The 15,369-nt window shown below is 38.1% G+C and overlaps 1 protein-coding gene across 4 annotated transcripts in view; it reads left to right on the forward strand.

Moving 5' to 3' along the window:
* camsap3 (calmodulin regulated spectrin-associated protein family, member 3) overlaps positions 1 to 15,369 on the forward strand; it is a 36,560-nt gene that overhangs the window by 12,547 nt on the left and 8,644 nt on the right. For all 4 annotated transcript variants that reach the window (XM_079635534.1, XM_079635535.1, XM_079635536.1 and 1 more), the window contains exons 2-4: positions 4,782 to 5,047; positions 13,297 to 13,437; positions 14,135 to 14,221. In XM_079635534.1, coding sequence (XP_079491660.1) covers positions 4,782 to 5,047; positions 13,297 to 13,437; positions 14,135 to 14,221 — 494 coding nt within the window. The remainder of the gene's footprint in view (positions 1 to 4,781; positions 5,048 to 13,296; positions 13,438 to 14,134; positions 14,222 to 15,369) is intronic.

A 15,369-nucleotide genomic window follows, 5' to 3' on the forward strand; every position in this document is an offset into this window, starting at 1 on the left:
AAATGCACGACCGAGCATATGTAAAAAAAAAAAAAAGTTTTTGTTATGTTTATGGCGGACCTCGAGGGTCCGGGGTATTCCCCATGAATATTTTATAAGTATATTAATAAATATTATACAGAAGGGGTGTGCGATTATATCGTCTATTATTGTTTAACGATATGCAATCTGACATTGAGTAGGCCTATGTCTCACTTCACAAAAACACATCTAGAGAGTGCACACATACACTACATGCTGTAGTCTAGTAGGTTATTAGACTAGTGAGCTTGCACATTTACGGTGCACGCAAAATGCATTTAGAATGCCCCAATATTAAAGATAAGGGGGCAAAATACCTCCATATGTCCTTTATATTTATATCATTTAATATAGTTAATCAATATCACTCGAAGAGTGACGTTTTTTCTCTCTCCAAATATCAGCATGATTACAAATTTGATATTGATTTTATACAACAGTTCAATAAACAAGAAATTAAGTGACTTATATTTTAGACACAGCATTACTCACAGCATTGACTCTTTTGTGTCTCTGAGCAACACACGGCAGTGTTTTCTTACTGAATGAACGAATCGCTTGAGTGAATGATTCAATGACACGCACATAAGACACATGCTTTGTTCTTGAATGAATCTGTTGATGACTGCATTAAATAACTCTGTGTAATTGACCAGACGAATGAATCTTGTCGATACTGATTTAATTTGATTGGTAACAGCCCTTTATTTGAATGAACTACTTTCTATTTTAAAATGTGATTTATTTCTGTGATCAAAGCTGAATTTTCAGCATCATTACTCCAGTCTTCAGAGTCACATGATGCTTCAGAAATCCTTCTAATATGCTGATTTTAATGCTCAAGAAACATTTCTGATTATTATTAATGAAAACAGTTGTACTTTTTTTTTTTTTTAAGAATTCTTTGATCAATAGAAAGAAGAAAAAAATACTGACCCCACAGTTTTGAATAGTAGTGTACTCTCATAATGGAAGTAAAATGTTTCATGTTGACTTCAATGACACAATGAATTGGTGTTCCTGGTGGCATGAAGCTCTGTGTACAGGTGTACAATTACATGATTCACATAGTGTACATGTAAGTGTGTTTTGAGAGTGGCATCTTCAGGATGGGTGGGATTTACTGATCGTACGCATTGATTGCAATATAAGATCAAATACAAACGACATTGTTTATGTACACACTGGTATCACATATATTAGCTGCTCCTATCAGAGGGTTTTTGTCCTCTAATGTGTCCTAGAACTGGTCCCACGACTTCTGGCTGCTTGTTAAACATGGATGTGGTGGAGAGGTGCCATTCTTATTGTGGATTCATGATTGGCCCTGAATGTGGCAGAACCAGTTCACAGTGGGCGTGCGAGGTGTACATTTCAAGTCTGCGTTTCTCAAGGTTTTGTGTGTGTTTGGTGCTTGTTTACAGAAACTCTCTCACACCAGCCCAGGAGCTGTCTCACTTTTCTGTCGTTTCACAGGTGTTGACATTCAAATTCAAACTCTCTGCTTGACAAAGCATGACTGTGTAAAAGAATAATTTATTGTGTGAAGCACGTATGTGGATCGTTGTTCTCCAGTTGACGTGCTTCAGATTACAACTCACTTGGTCTGTCTGTAGGGACCTATGAAATATTTTCCCCCAAAATTTCATAAGATTTTTTTTTCTTCCATAAACGTTTTCTGTAGGCTATTTGGTTTTATGGTTAAATTCAATTGTAGTTAAAAAACAATACAAACATGTCTACTGAATTAAAATCATGAAACCTCATGTACAACACTTTATTGAAAGTATAATAAAAAAGGACATATTTAGGGCCCTACATAATCCATTTTTAATTTCCCTTTTTTTTATAAGAAATACTGCGTTTTCAATTTAATTTTGCGTTTAATTAAATTATATTTATCAAAAAGATCAAACAAAAGTTCATGGAAAATACAATTTTATTAAAAGAGTAAAAAAATCAATCTCTTTTTGTTTGTTTTGTTTATTTTTTCAAATCAAATTCTGTTTTCTGTTTACATTTTTCTGGATTCCGTTTTGATGGTTTAAAACATATTAGCCTAATAAAAGCAGTTTTTATCAGTGGAATTCATTAGACTTTAACAATTCAATAATTTATCAATTTGTACAATAATAGCGTCCTATGAAATGTTTTGTGCTGTCCTTTTGTCTACTTACGGATTTATGATGTAATTTATTGTAATACGAGTTTATTATCAAAAACGGTGGTAATCAAATCAAGGCATGGGACACTAATAATCTAATTAATCCTTTAAAATGTCATCAAATTAAAATTTTATTACATTATCCTTTTTAATTTTTTTGCCAACAAAGTACTGGTTTACTGTTAAAATTAAAAGATATAATAAAAATTGTGATCTTTTAAAAATAAATAGTTTATGATTATTATTATTATTACTTTAAGTAAATTCTACTGCACAATATAATATATTTCTGCCACATCGCTGAAATCACAGGGCCGTATGTCTGTGTGTTTGTGTGAGAAAAAGAGCGCCAGACAGGTTGGATCTCTCCTATTGTACGGCACATCAAACGCTCTGCAGACGTTGCACACCTGCCTCTTATTGGCTTCACAGACCTCAGCCCTGAAGTGCTTTAGCTTTTGAAGCCTTCCCGGTGTGTGTGGCTTTCTGAGACTGGGCTCTGTGTGCTAGTGTGTGTGTGTGTGTGTGTGTGCTCAGCTGTGGTGCACCCTGGGGAAAGTGATGTCACTGTTGCCCATAGAGCCGATTATTGAAGAGGCAGCGAGTGGAAGCAAACGACCAATTAGCAGAATTGGGACCAGGAGTGTCTTCACCATCACATCTACTGCTTCAACTCCTGAGTGTCTGTAGTTTTCTGGCGACATGCGTGTGTGTGCGGTTTGTTGAACTCTTGCTCTGCTCACTCGATCAGATGATTTGGGCTGAAGGGCATTTCCTCATCACTAGACTTATCGTTAGATTTCTCTTTCTCTTATGTCTTCCAGGTTGTTTTAATGTTGGTAATGTACACTGCCATTTAAACGTTTGGGGGTCAGTGAGATTTTTGTCCTATTTTAAATGAATACTATTCTTTGAACTTACTTTTTTTTTTTTTTTTAAGAATCCATTACAAACATGCATTGCTGTTTCCAACATTGATGATACCTGAGTATCAAATCAGCATATTAATATGATTTCTGAAGACTGGAGTAATGATGCTGACAGGAATCACAGGAATAGAATGCATTTTAAAATATATTCAAACTGAAAATAGTTATTTTAAACAGTAATAATATTTCACAATTTTACTGTTTTTACTGTATTTTTTTGATCAAATAAATGTAGCCTTGACGTGCATAAGATCTCACTTATATCTTGCTGACCCCATACAATAAAATGCTGATAGCTATTCAGTTAATCATAAAATCACTTCATTATAAAAACACAAGACATGTTTAGACTGATTATACTACGTATTTAAAAGCCCCCAGGTCATGTAAATGCCTTAAACGCTGCTAAAGTTGCATGCAAAGGTATACCATGATAGCAGCTGAAAATTTACATCCGTTGATAAGGCTTGCCATCATGACACAATCTATTTTTTTGTTTTGGCTTATTATTAAGCATAAAGATTGCACATGTAAATTGTCTGTTCTGTTGTTTTGTTTTTTCATGACTCTGTTGTCACTCAGATCTACTGTATCTAATCACATTAATAGGGCTGATTGCTACATACACTCCCGGTTGACCTACTTTATTTGCCAAAGTGTGCAGCATGTGACCAGGGCACACCGTCCTGTGCGCTCTATCCCACAATTTTACATTTCATTCACAATAAATGGGATCAGGACACAATTTTATGAACTTTTTTTTTTTAACAAGTTTTTTTTTTTTTTTTCACCTTTTTTAATTAGTACAATTAAAGAATCTCTTCTAGAGTTATGTATACATTTTTGTGTATTGTATAGTAACATTTTTGTTATTGTATTGTCATTTTTAATGTGGAATCTGCCTTGAAATAGTCTGTGAAGCTGATACAATAAATTACTGATAATTGCAAATTAGCCTAACTTTTCAATTATTAACAATAATCATGTTTTGATAAAATTTTATTTGTTTAAGTCCCTAGAAAAGTTACAATTGATTCCATAATAAAAACTAGATGCGTTTCGCAGATGTAGAACACTTACTAGTACAACCTCAAGTGCTTTATTGCTTGATTATAATTATAAAACATTATTGTTTTGTTATTTTATTAATTCTTCCAATCCAAGATATGAAGACCTCCGATGCAAAAGCCTCTAAAAGCCACCACTGTCAATAATGAGATTATAATATTGAGTGAATGCTCTCTGCACATACTGTAGTATACGCTCATCAAATACTTTCACTTCAAGCTCACTAAATCCTGGCCTCAGCCCATTCAGAAAGTAGCAGTACTTGTGTAGAAACCTATACTTAGGAGCCTGATTAAATTTTTTTAATATTAAACAAAAACTTTAGACTGACTTGGAGGCTTTTGCATCTGAAGTCTTCACATGTCTTTGACATGTAAACTTGAGGTGCTGCGCAGTGATGGAAATAAGTAGCTCGGCAAACATTACTTTGTGAAATAACTTACTACATTGAGTATTTTAGCACATGTGAGCGCTATACTGACCAATCAGCACTTTTATGATAGAGTTGAACATGTTTTATGTTGTATTTTGTACCACATACTGTTTTAATAAATTGTATACGGTGTAGTATGCACTCTGAACACGTCCTGTTTCTGCAGAGAATGTTCCGGTGGAGCTGCGAGAGCCGTTCTACTGTGATCAGTATGAGCAAGAACACCTGAAGCCCCCCGTCACGCGCCTGCTGCTGTCCCCTGAACTCTACTGTCGCGCTTATGGGCTCCTAATGGGGGGAAGCCCGGGGGCCGAGGGGCCCCCCAAAGACATTCCAGCGCTCCTACAGGTCCTGGGCAGGAAGGGCGTGGCACCCAAAGACCAGAATGCCCCAGTGACGGAGGCCGAGCTCCAACAGAAGCCCATCAAAATGGTAAGACGTATGAGCGGAGTCAGCACATTCCTGTCTGAATTATGTGCAGAGCTGAGTTTCATTAAACAGCAGTTCGGTTGATACTGTAGCTTTTGTATCTCAAAACCCAGAACTGACTTCTGCTGTCGAATCGAATTTCAGCCTCAAGTGCTCTCATGTGCACCACATTAATATCCTTCCGGTTATGAACCGCCTGGGAGACTCAACTATCAATCACGATTGATTCTGATGGTAGCTAAGGTAAAGAGTTGATAGGCCAGTCACATTTATGCAGTGTTTTATACAATATTGGTTTAAAGCAGCTTCACATTAAGTAACAGGAAAATAAAAGTGTTAATGTTATCAAATTAATCAATTATGAAAAGCAGCAGCTGAACAGAAGGCAAGTATCATTATTCAGCTCAATTTAGTTTAATGTTTATTCAATTCAGTTCAATAACTGTCAATGTTGATTCAGTTCAGTTCAATAACTGTCAATGTTGCAAAGTTGCATCAATTATGAAATAAGTTCAGCCATAAGCAGCTGTAAGCGATAAAGCGATAAGGCGAAAGTATCATCATTAGTTCAATCTTGATTTAGTTCAATAAGTGTCGATGTTGCAAAGTGTCCTCATTCAGCTCCATTTTATTCCAATTTTGTTCTCTTCCGATAGTGTCCGCGCAGTTAAATAAGTAATATTAACGAATATTAATTTTCTTTTCAATCCTGATGCTCTAATCACTATTTGTAGTACACTTACATATTGAATTAAATGGATTTTAACTAGCCTATACAACCGGGTCACTGCATGTGTTTTTACTAGCTATCCGATTTGTTAAAACTGTTCCATTTACACGTGACCAAATTAATGCATCTGTGCAAAAATTATATAAATCTGATCTTCAATTTACACGCTATATACCAATCTAACGGTTCACGTCAACAAAAGCAACCGATATGTGCTGCATTTCATTTATCATCTGCTAATTTCAAGATTAAAGACCGCAAAAGGAGAGAGTGGCATTAGCACTGGTAAGGTAATTTAGTAATTAGAAATTTAGAAATCGCATGTTTGTATTAGATCAGTGTATTAAAGTGAAAGCAGCGTAATATACAGTGCCTACTGCTATATATGCTGTTAATATGGAAAAACTTGATTTAGTTTTGTGTGTCGAAGTTGCAAAGTTAGTATCCTTAGTCATTTTTTCTTTATTTTGTTGCCTCTGCAAAATTAATATAAATCTGATCTTTAATTTGCACACTATTCATTAATCTGCATTTCATTTATCATCTGCTAAGTAATTTCAATATTAAAGACCACAATAGGAGATTTTAGATCAGTGTTTTAAAGTACAGGCAGCGTAATATACAGTATCTGCTATATATGCTGGTAATATTAATCAAACAACAAAAGGAAAAACAGAAAATCACTCACTGCTCTTGAGTGAAAAACTTTAGTAGCATTAATACGAATGCATTTCTTTCTTTCTGCTGCTGTTAAATGCCTTGGCGAGGAGGTAAACATGGCAGACCTTGTACAGCTCACTCAGGGCGGGTCTATACTAATAGGGCGGAGTCCTTCAGCAGTTGTGGGCGGGGCCTGTGCATTGTGACATGCTAGAATCTGCAAAATGCTTGTTCTGAGACACTGCTTATGATTTATGGGGATTAATAAAAGAGGAGTGGGTGTGTACATGCACTGCTGACACACATTTATGTTCAAACACAATGTAACAGTGAATTTTGCGTAATAGGTCACCTTTAATGTACTGAAATTGGAGGACCAAATTCAATATGATTTTAGTTGACCCGTGGTGTTATACTGCATCCTCACGCAGAATTCTAGAATCTTAGAAGGTCAAACTAAGAATCTAGGATAGGCTTTGTATCAGGAGCTGCCTATGATGGCAAAAAATGTTGTCTAGGTAGGAACCTCAGTAGGTTTTGAGACACAACGTATGCATCTATTGAGCATGGGTGAGCATGGGTGACTCATTACAGTCCACCAGTTCTGGTCAATGGGAAATCAATGCTGATTTGGCCTGCCAAAAGTCACAACCAATTCACCTTCTTGGATCAGGACGCAGGGGGATGGTTTCATTGCAGCACTGGGGGATGTTTTCTGGAGGTGAAGGGCCTTCTGGGGAGGGGCGACTCCCGTTTATGCTTGATTTCCAGGGATTATAGCACATAAAGCATCTCCCCCTCTCCTGCAATTCCCCTGAGTGGATCCAGCTGTAAGGGACAGCACCGTTATTGAAAGACCGCATGCTAACACCAGGCTCACTGGACTAGGGTGGGCGGAGAGACACAAAGGAGGGGCTGACAAATAGCGGCATGGTCGAGGGATCAGGCCTTAAAACAATAGCCAGACAAAAGACAGCAGGCCTTGTACTGATGTAGCACTTTCCTCCCTGTCAGAGAGGGTCCTTCTCACAGCTGGAAGGGCTTTAATGGACATCAATGGAGTGTTTGATTCTCCTTGAGCTTTTTACAGTAACTAGAGTTCTTCTTACCAAGATTTAACCACAATAAACTAGGTGAGAGACATCAGTGTTGTCAAATATAAATGTCATGATGATTAGTGATGCGGTTGTCTGATTACTGTGCCCACTTGCTCATTTCACTGTCAGGTCAGGTCATAAATGTGCCAACATATCGATGGGTACTACAAATTGTGTTTTCAAATAGTTTTAATAAGTTGTGAAAATGTTGGGGAGCTGTTTTGTGTACGTCACAATTGCAATCATTGTTTTTTTTTTAATGCTTCATTTTGTTTTAAAAATGTGTCCCACAAATTGCTGGTAGATGCATTGATTATAATGTCAGTGTTCATACTGAAGACTTTGCAAAGGCTTAGAAAGGCTGCATCTTTTTGCAAATTTAGCAAAGAGAGACCCTGATTACAGCCCTACAAGTCATACCACTTAATTTTGTTTTGTACCATTCTCCGCAGTGACCCAATTCTTGCTTTGTCTCGCCCCCGTTATACCCATTTTCAATTCTGTGTAATTGTTCCAGCCTCAGTTCTCCAGCAGAGCCATCTGAGAGTGCTGAGATTGCCTAATATCGTGTGGTGCTGGAGGCAGGTGAACGTTCAGCGCTCCGCTGCTTCTGTCTGGGGCTCCCGTCTGCGGGTGCCATAATGCGCTCTCTGAGCTCTGCCGATGCTCTGGGCTCATCTGGTGCTGTCTGGCTACTTGTGGTGCGCTTCCCAGGGCTGGCTGTGGGGGCGGCTGGCTGGATGCTGTAGCAGCGTGATGAAAGTGGGTCATGATGTAGTATTAGGATTGAGGCGCAGCAGTGCGAGTGAGCCAAGCCCAGTAAACGGCTTTGGAGCAGCTAAAATCTGTTTTAGCAATGACTATGTATCAAAACTCAACATATCAGCACACTTCCTGCATAGAAATAAACTTGATGCTCATATGCTGCTAATGTTGTATTCTATAGGACACAAACAAAGCCACACTTGTTATGCACTTGCATGGTATTAAATTAACTTTTTTTTGGACATGCACCTCGTGAACACAATGGTATTTGTATATGGTAGTTGTTCAGTACTCTTGTATGAATTAAAGTCCCATGGTGTTGGTATCTTTGCGTAATCGATGAACTTTGCAACATTGACAGTTAATGATCTGAAATGAATCAACTTTGAACTAAATTGAGCTAAATAATGACACTGTTGTTTTCTGTAGAGCTGCTTTAATGCTGAAATTGACGTCATTTCATAATTGATGAATACTTATTTTCCTGTTTATTTCTGTGAAGCTCCTTTGACGATCTGTATTTTATGAAGCTCTATACAACTAAATGTGACTTGACTTGATGCAAAAGCAGTTGGTCCACTCATAAAGAAGACATAATCTCTTTCGAATGAAGGAACATCTGGAGACACATTACTCTGACCTACTGGTTAGCTGTTCACCTCTCTGCAGGTTTGACATTTTCCGCTCGGATGCGGTGCAGAGCCCAGCCCCCATAGAGGATAAAGATCTGTGAAGATTAGTGATAATCTGTGATCCAGACTCGGCGTCATCGTCCAGATGCATATTAACAAACAGACATGTCATTATTTTATTTTTCATTTTGAACTTATTTCATTATTTGTTTTTATTTGTATTTATTTTTTATATATATAATAGGCTATATATATATATTTTTACAAGGAAACAAGGAGCCCCACGAATTGATTACAGATGCATTGATTATAATCTGTAAGGCTTTTTCCTGTTGTTACACACATGCTCCATATGTGTAGTTCCAGGAAAGCCTCAGGTTGCTGCTGCTGTTTTGTTTTGTTTGAGGTTATCGAGGGGAAATCATGTAATAAATGCTGGAGTTTGTGTAACCTGAACTGATCAGGGGAATTTGGAAGTCAGATTATTGCCATGAACTTCCTGAAGTTCCTGTACAGCTGTGAGTCTCAAGGAACTGCAGTATTCAGTGTTTTAGCAATGCTTTGTGTTCTACTCCTAGATTTTACGAATAACGCATAATTTCCACATTAGAAATGTTTTCAGTATACAGTGCGTTGTTTACATAGAGAATGAGTTTATACCATCCAAGGCTGCCAGGTCTTCCTGTAAATCACCCCTGCTGTGCCCCTGGCTCTCTTTTATCCTGCAGTTTGTGGGACACCGAGGGCGGGGGGTTAGAATAAGAGTCTATTTTTCCCCCCGCAGTTATAACCACCACAGTGAGTGAACCTTGTTTTGCTTTGTCCTTCCAGTGGAGTATTTTGGCAGTTGTCACAGGACTGCCCCGGTTTGTGGTGACAGCAGAATGTCATTAAGAGTAGCTGGTGTGTTACCTCAGGATTTCCAGCCTCAGCGCTCGAAGCTGTGGTGACTCTGAGGTGCATTATGGGTCACACTGGTTGTTATGGTGATTTGGCAGGCTGATCTTGCTCGGTCTTCCACTGTTGGTCCCGCTCCCCTCTCATTAGGGAAACTTGTGATTCGGCTTAGCGAGTCCTGGAGTGTCGGGACGGGAAATCCAAGCCCCCCCTCCCGTCTCCTCTCGCTTTCATTCCTCTCTTTTGTCGTGAACTGCTCTCCACTCCCTCCTCGGTATAATTACTATACCGCATAACAGAGCAGAGCTTGTGACCTCTGCTGTACGGTCTGTAGTTTCTTACTGATCTAACAGAAACTGCATTAAATCTTTCTCTTTTTCACTTTTTTTGGGTGGAATTCTGTGGAATTTATTTAACATTTGTTTGTTTTATATCCAGCATTGCCTAAGCATTGTCAAATTAGCCAAAATATACAATAAATATATGCACTACTGTTCAAAAGTTTGGCTGCAAGGCTGCGTTTATTTAAATCAGAAATGTTATATGAAATTATTACTGTTAATAATGTTTATTATTATTACTGTTGTGTTAATATTTATATCATTATTACGGTTTAACACACACACACACACACACACACACACACACACACACACACACACACACACACACTACGTTATATACTATAAAATTTAAATATATATATATTTATAGTATATAAAGTAGTACCTGTGTGTGTGTATATATATATATATAATATATATTTATAGCAGTATATTTATAATTATATATGTTTTATATATTATTACTCCAGTCTTCAGTGTCATGCTGATTTGGTGCTCAAGAAAATTTCTTATCAATGTTGAAATATTTTTATGGAAACTGCTAATTTTTTTTTGATGAATAGATTATTTGATGAAGAAAAAGTTCAAAAGAACAGCATTTATTTGAAATTGAAATATTTTGTAACATTATAAATGTCTTACCGTCATAATTGTTTTTAATCAATTTATGATTGATACCATCTCTTGCTGAATTAAAAAAATATTTGAAAAATGCTCTTTTCCCAAACTTTTAAAACTGTAGTGTTAATATTTGTCTAAGTTTATTTCCCTGTTACTTCCATCTTACCAAACAGCGTGTACCAGCTGCCCATGTGCTTTTGTTGAGTCCTCGGCCACACTGTTGCTAATTTATGCGTTTCAAAATGATCTTTGGCACTTTTATTGCCACTGAAAATGACACTTCCGTTAACGTCCTGTACGTTTCAGTGTGCACCAGAACATCTGTTCTTAAACCGGCCCAGAGATCAGCTGAAGCCCTCCCACTGTGGCTTATCCTCAAACATGGGCCCCTGGCTGAGCCGGTCACTGGAAGCCGAGGTATAAATGCCCTCCGACAGGGATGCTCCTCCCTCAACACTGCAGAGGTCAGCACTTCAGTTCACGCTCGGAAACACGCCGCCGCTTGTCACCGCACTGCACAGGATAAACGCATTTATGGGTGGTTGCAAAGGATGAAATCTGCCTGTGTTGCGTGTAAGGGGAAGACACTGGTTGGGACAGATTAGCATTAGCCGTGTGTGGTAGAGAGGTGGCCTGCATCAGGGAATGTGTTCCTCTGACCTCTTTGACTGTTTGAGAGTTAATGATTATAGCAGACTAAGCGTGGCCAATATGGAAAAAAGCCAGTGGAGACATTCAGGTGAGGGCATTTATGTTCACGAAACGGCAATGGATAACACAACTGTCGACAGCAACGTGCGTTCTATTGATTTTTGTCCAAGTCTTTTGTTTTCATCTTTAAAAGCATGAAAAGAAGTCAAATGGCACTCTGGAAACGTCTGGCGTTGCTCCAGCTGATAGTGAATGATTGGGTTTGGCCTTGTTTGTCTCAATAAACCAAGAGGAAATCTGTTAGTTTTGTCCTTAGAAAATGTCCCGTCTTTACTGTAAAAACTCATTTTGACTATGGAAAGAGTGTTCTCTCATATTGATTCAAATGCCCCCTAGTCTTAACAGAATCGCCCTAGTGACATTGTGTTCCCACTGTGACGCTATATGGATGAATGTCACAGTCCTGTTTTTATCCAAAATCAAATAAATTGTATGATTATAATATGTAGTCATTACTGTAGTGTGAAGATACTTTTTTTTTTTTTTTTTTTTTTTTTGTTAAATCCAGCATAAATATAATTATTCATACTTTGTATTATTATAATAAAATATGACTAATTTTCATATTGACCAGACTGGCACTCTTAGTGGATTGGGCCGTGGGTAGTAAACGTCCCCTGGTTGAAGTGCAGAGAGTAGTTAATGGCTTAACCTTTAATCGCAGCTAAGGTGCTCTCCCTGACTGAGCTGATAATGTGGTTGGGTTGTTTTTAATGGGCTTGGGCGTGATCGGCCTCACTGTAATGGGCTGGGAGGATGAAGAACCGCACTCATCATCTTTGTCCGCTGTAGGTTATCGTTTATTTTACAGCGTCAGGGATGTTGTTGTTATCGGACTCTGTCAGTGTAAGAAAGATGTGTCCCAACTACTTTCATTTGAACTGCATGCATCTCACCAAAATGGCCAGTTTGACCGAGAAAAGACAACAGACGGTCTTCATTGAGCATGTGCACAAATTCACACAAATTCTTCATTTAGCATTTGCAAGCAGCTGCCTACCAGTCAGACATCACTGGTCATTTTTTTGTTGTTGGTATAATTACAATTGACTTGTAGTAAAACTTGGTACCAAAGTACCAGTATTGTTGAAAAGTTCCTGTGAGTATTCTTTGCACCCTCACATTGAGAAAACACACACACACACACACACACACACACACACACACACACACACACACACACACACACACACACACACACACACACACACACACACACACACACACACACACACACACACACACACACACACACACACACACACACACACACACACACACACACACACTTTGCAGTCCCTATTGAGATGTTCTGCCCTGTATCCTTGAGTCTGTCATACATGAGTCATACTGCAATATATCAACGAGAGAAAATGAGGGAGGGGAACAATACTGCTGCAACACTTAAAAAGAGAAAAGAAACAGGAAGTCAGTTCTGAATATTGATCCATTTCTTGCTGCTTACTTGCAGTGCTTCATTGCGTTATGCAGCAAAACACAATGCACATGCATATAAATCATGGCACATTCTTTTCTTTTGCTCAGAGTCATTCACTTGGTGTACTGTATCTCTCTTTTGAGTGTCACCCACACTGGTGCAGAAAACAAAAACAATCATCTTATCTATTCAATAGAGACTGGTCCTGCACCATTAGTAAAGGCCTTGCTTTCGTAGGCCGTTCTGAATGTTACTAGACAGCACGATTACGTTAAATGCATTAGACCAGTGTTCATAATGACAGCTGTGTTTTCTCCGTGCTCTGACACTCCTGTTTGTTTCCTCTGATTCGTTCAGAGTGCCCACTTGGAGTTGATAGATGCCTTAATGGCAGTGGGTGCCATGGAGACGGTGAGCACAGTCTTGGCGAGCGGCGGATCGGAGCTGCTGGGTACAGATGCAACCTGGGACAGAGCCCTGCTTTACTGGGTGAACACGGTGAGTCTTGAAAAGAACCACAGTCACACAATTTCTTGTTGCTCAAACAACTCTTATAAACTCATAGAAGCCCATAGACTAATCTGAAAACTGTCATTCACATTAAAAGGATAGTAAAAACAAAAAGGTGTACCATCATCATTTACTCACTCAAACTCATGTGTTTCCAAACCTCTGACTAACTTGTGTGGACCACAAAATGTTTACCATAATAAGCAATATTCCAAATTTTTAGATCTGTGAGTAACACTTTAAGTCTCTAAGAAATAAATCTCACACTAAGCTATCACATTGATTCAGAAAACATGGAATATAGTCATATGAACTACCTTTTATAATACTTTTATTTTTTGTCTATTTGGAGATTAAGATCTTCATCTCCATTCACTTTAATTGTGTGGAAAAGCACCTTGAATATTCTGTGTTCTATAGAGGAAAGAAAGTCAAACAGGTTTGGAGCAACATGCAGAATTTTCATTTTGGAGTGAACTATACTTGTAACATTTATACTTGACTGTTTACATACATGCAAACCCATAATACTGTACACTATATTATTGGTCCTAAAATAGAACCTTGTGGAATACCTTCACAAAAGAATCTGTGGGTGTGGTCTTCAGAAAATAGTCACATGGACTACTTTGATGTTTACTTTTGATTTCATTTCATTGTCATACGATGTTTTTCTTTTGTGTAGCTGAACCAAAAATTGAAGGAACAAACTGAAGGTACACAAAATGACACCTCTCAACCTAGTACTGAACCACAGCCTGTTCAGCCTTCGGTAAGAAACGCTCATAAACAAACAGACTTGCTCACAAAAAGCTCAAAGGCCACATGTGTACAATAACTTGACCCCTACACCTCTACAAAACAGTCACTCATTTCCTTAGCAACACTGTCTTTTTCCACAAGGTCTACTTTGCTGTCAAAATACCTGTCCTGTCCTCTTGCTGCTTCTCACTTCTCCTCTTGCCTTTCTCTTCTCATGTTCCTTCACTTCTTTCTGACAGTGTCCCACCCGCTGGTACTGGAAACTTGTTCCTGTAAGTCTCTCTCTCGTCTTCCATTCCACCCTACTTTCCTCCATTTTCCTGTCCTAAATCCATATAATGCTGTCCTATTTCGCCCCCTGCTGACTGCAAAGGTTACATAGATGGAATGGATAGACCTTTTGGGGCAATTACGTTTAAATCAGGTCTCAATTTTAGGATCCCCCCCCATATTATAACATGGACAAAAAATACGTATGATAATATTGTCAAATATTGGATGAAGCGCAAAGTCATCAGATTATTACCAAATTAAAAGATTTCCATCAGTTGTCTCAACATCCTTCATCATCATTTGCATTACAAAAAATAAACCGGATATAAACATGGCATGACATGTAAATTGTAGGTTAGGATACCATAGTATTTGATGGTTAAGTGAAAATAGTGTGTCTTTGTGATATTAGTGCACTTATCTGCTAGTGTATGCTGTGTGTATCAAGTGGAAAAGGTCTTGATGTATCGGGTGTTGGCTGTTCACACAGCTGCCTCTGTTCTTTGCTTTGACCTGTTGAAGACTAAGTCTCTTGAGCGTTTGCTGTCCCACTTCCCATTAACAACGTCCTTGCTGTTCGCTCTGTCTTACTACATTTAGTCTTCATGCGCTGTTTGCATGGATTCTTTCAGCTTTTATTTCTGTTAAACATTTATTGTTGTCTCTGTCAATTGTATGCATTTTTCGTTTAGTGTTTGTATCTTGGGTATGGATATGTTTCCATCTCTGTTTTTGCAGTTGCATAAAATGGAAAACAGTTGTTGTAATTATTATTATTTTTTTTTAACCGTGTAACAAATGCACTGCCTGTCAATGAAAAATTAACAATTTCACATAATAATTTTGAACAACAAGCAACATATCACTTTCTCTATTATTGCAGTT

Source organism: Phoxinus phoxinus, assembly GCF_949152265.1.
Source record: "Phoxinus phoxinus genome assembly, chromosome: 1".
NCBI lineage: Eukaryota > Metazoa > Chordata > Actinopteri > Cypriniformes > Leuciscidae > Phoxinus > Phoxinus phoxinus.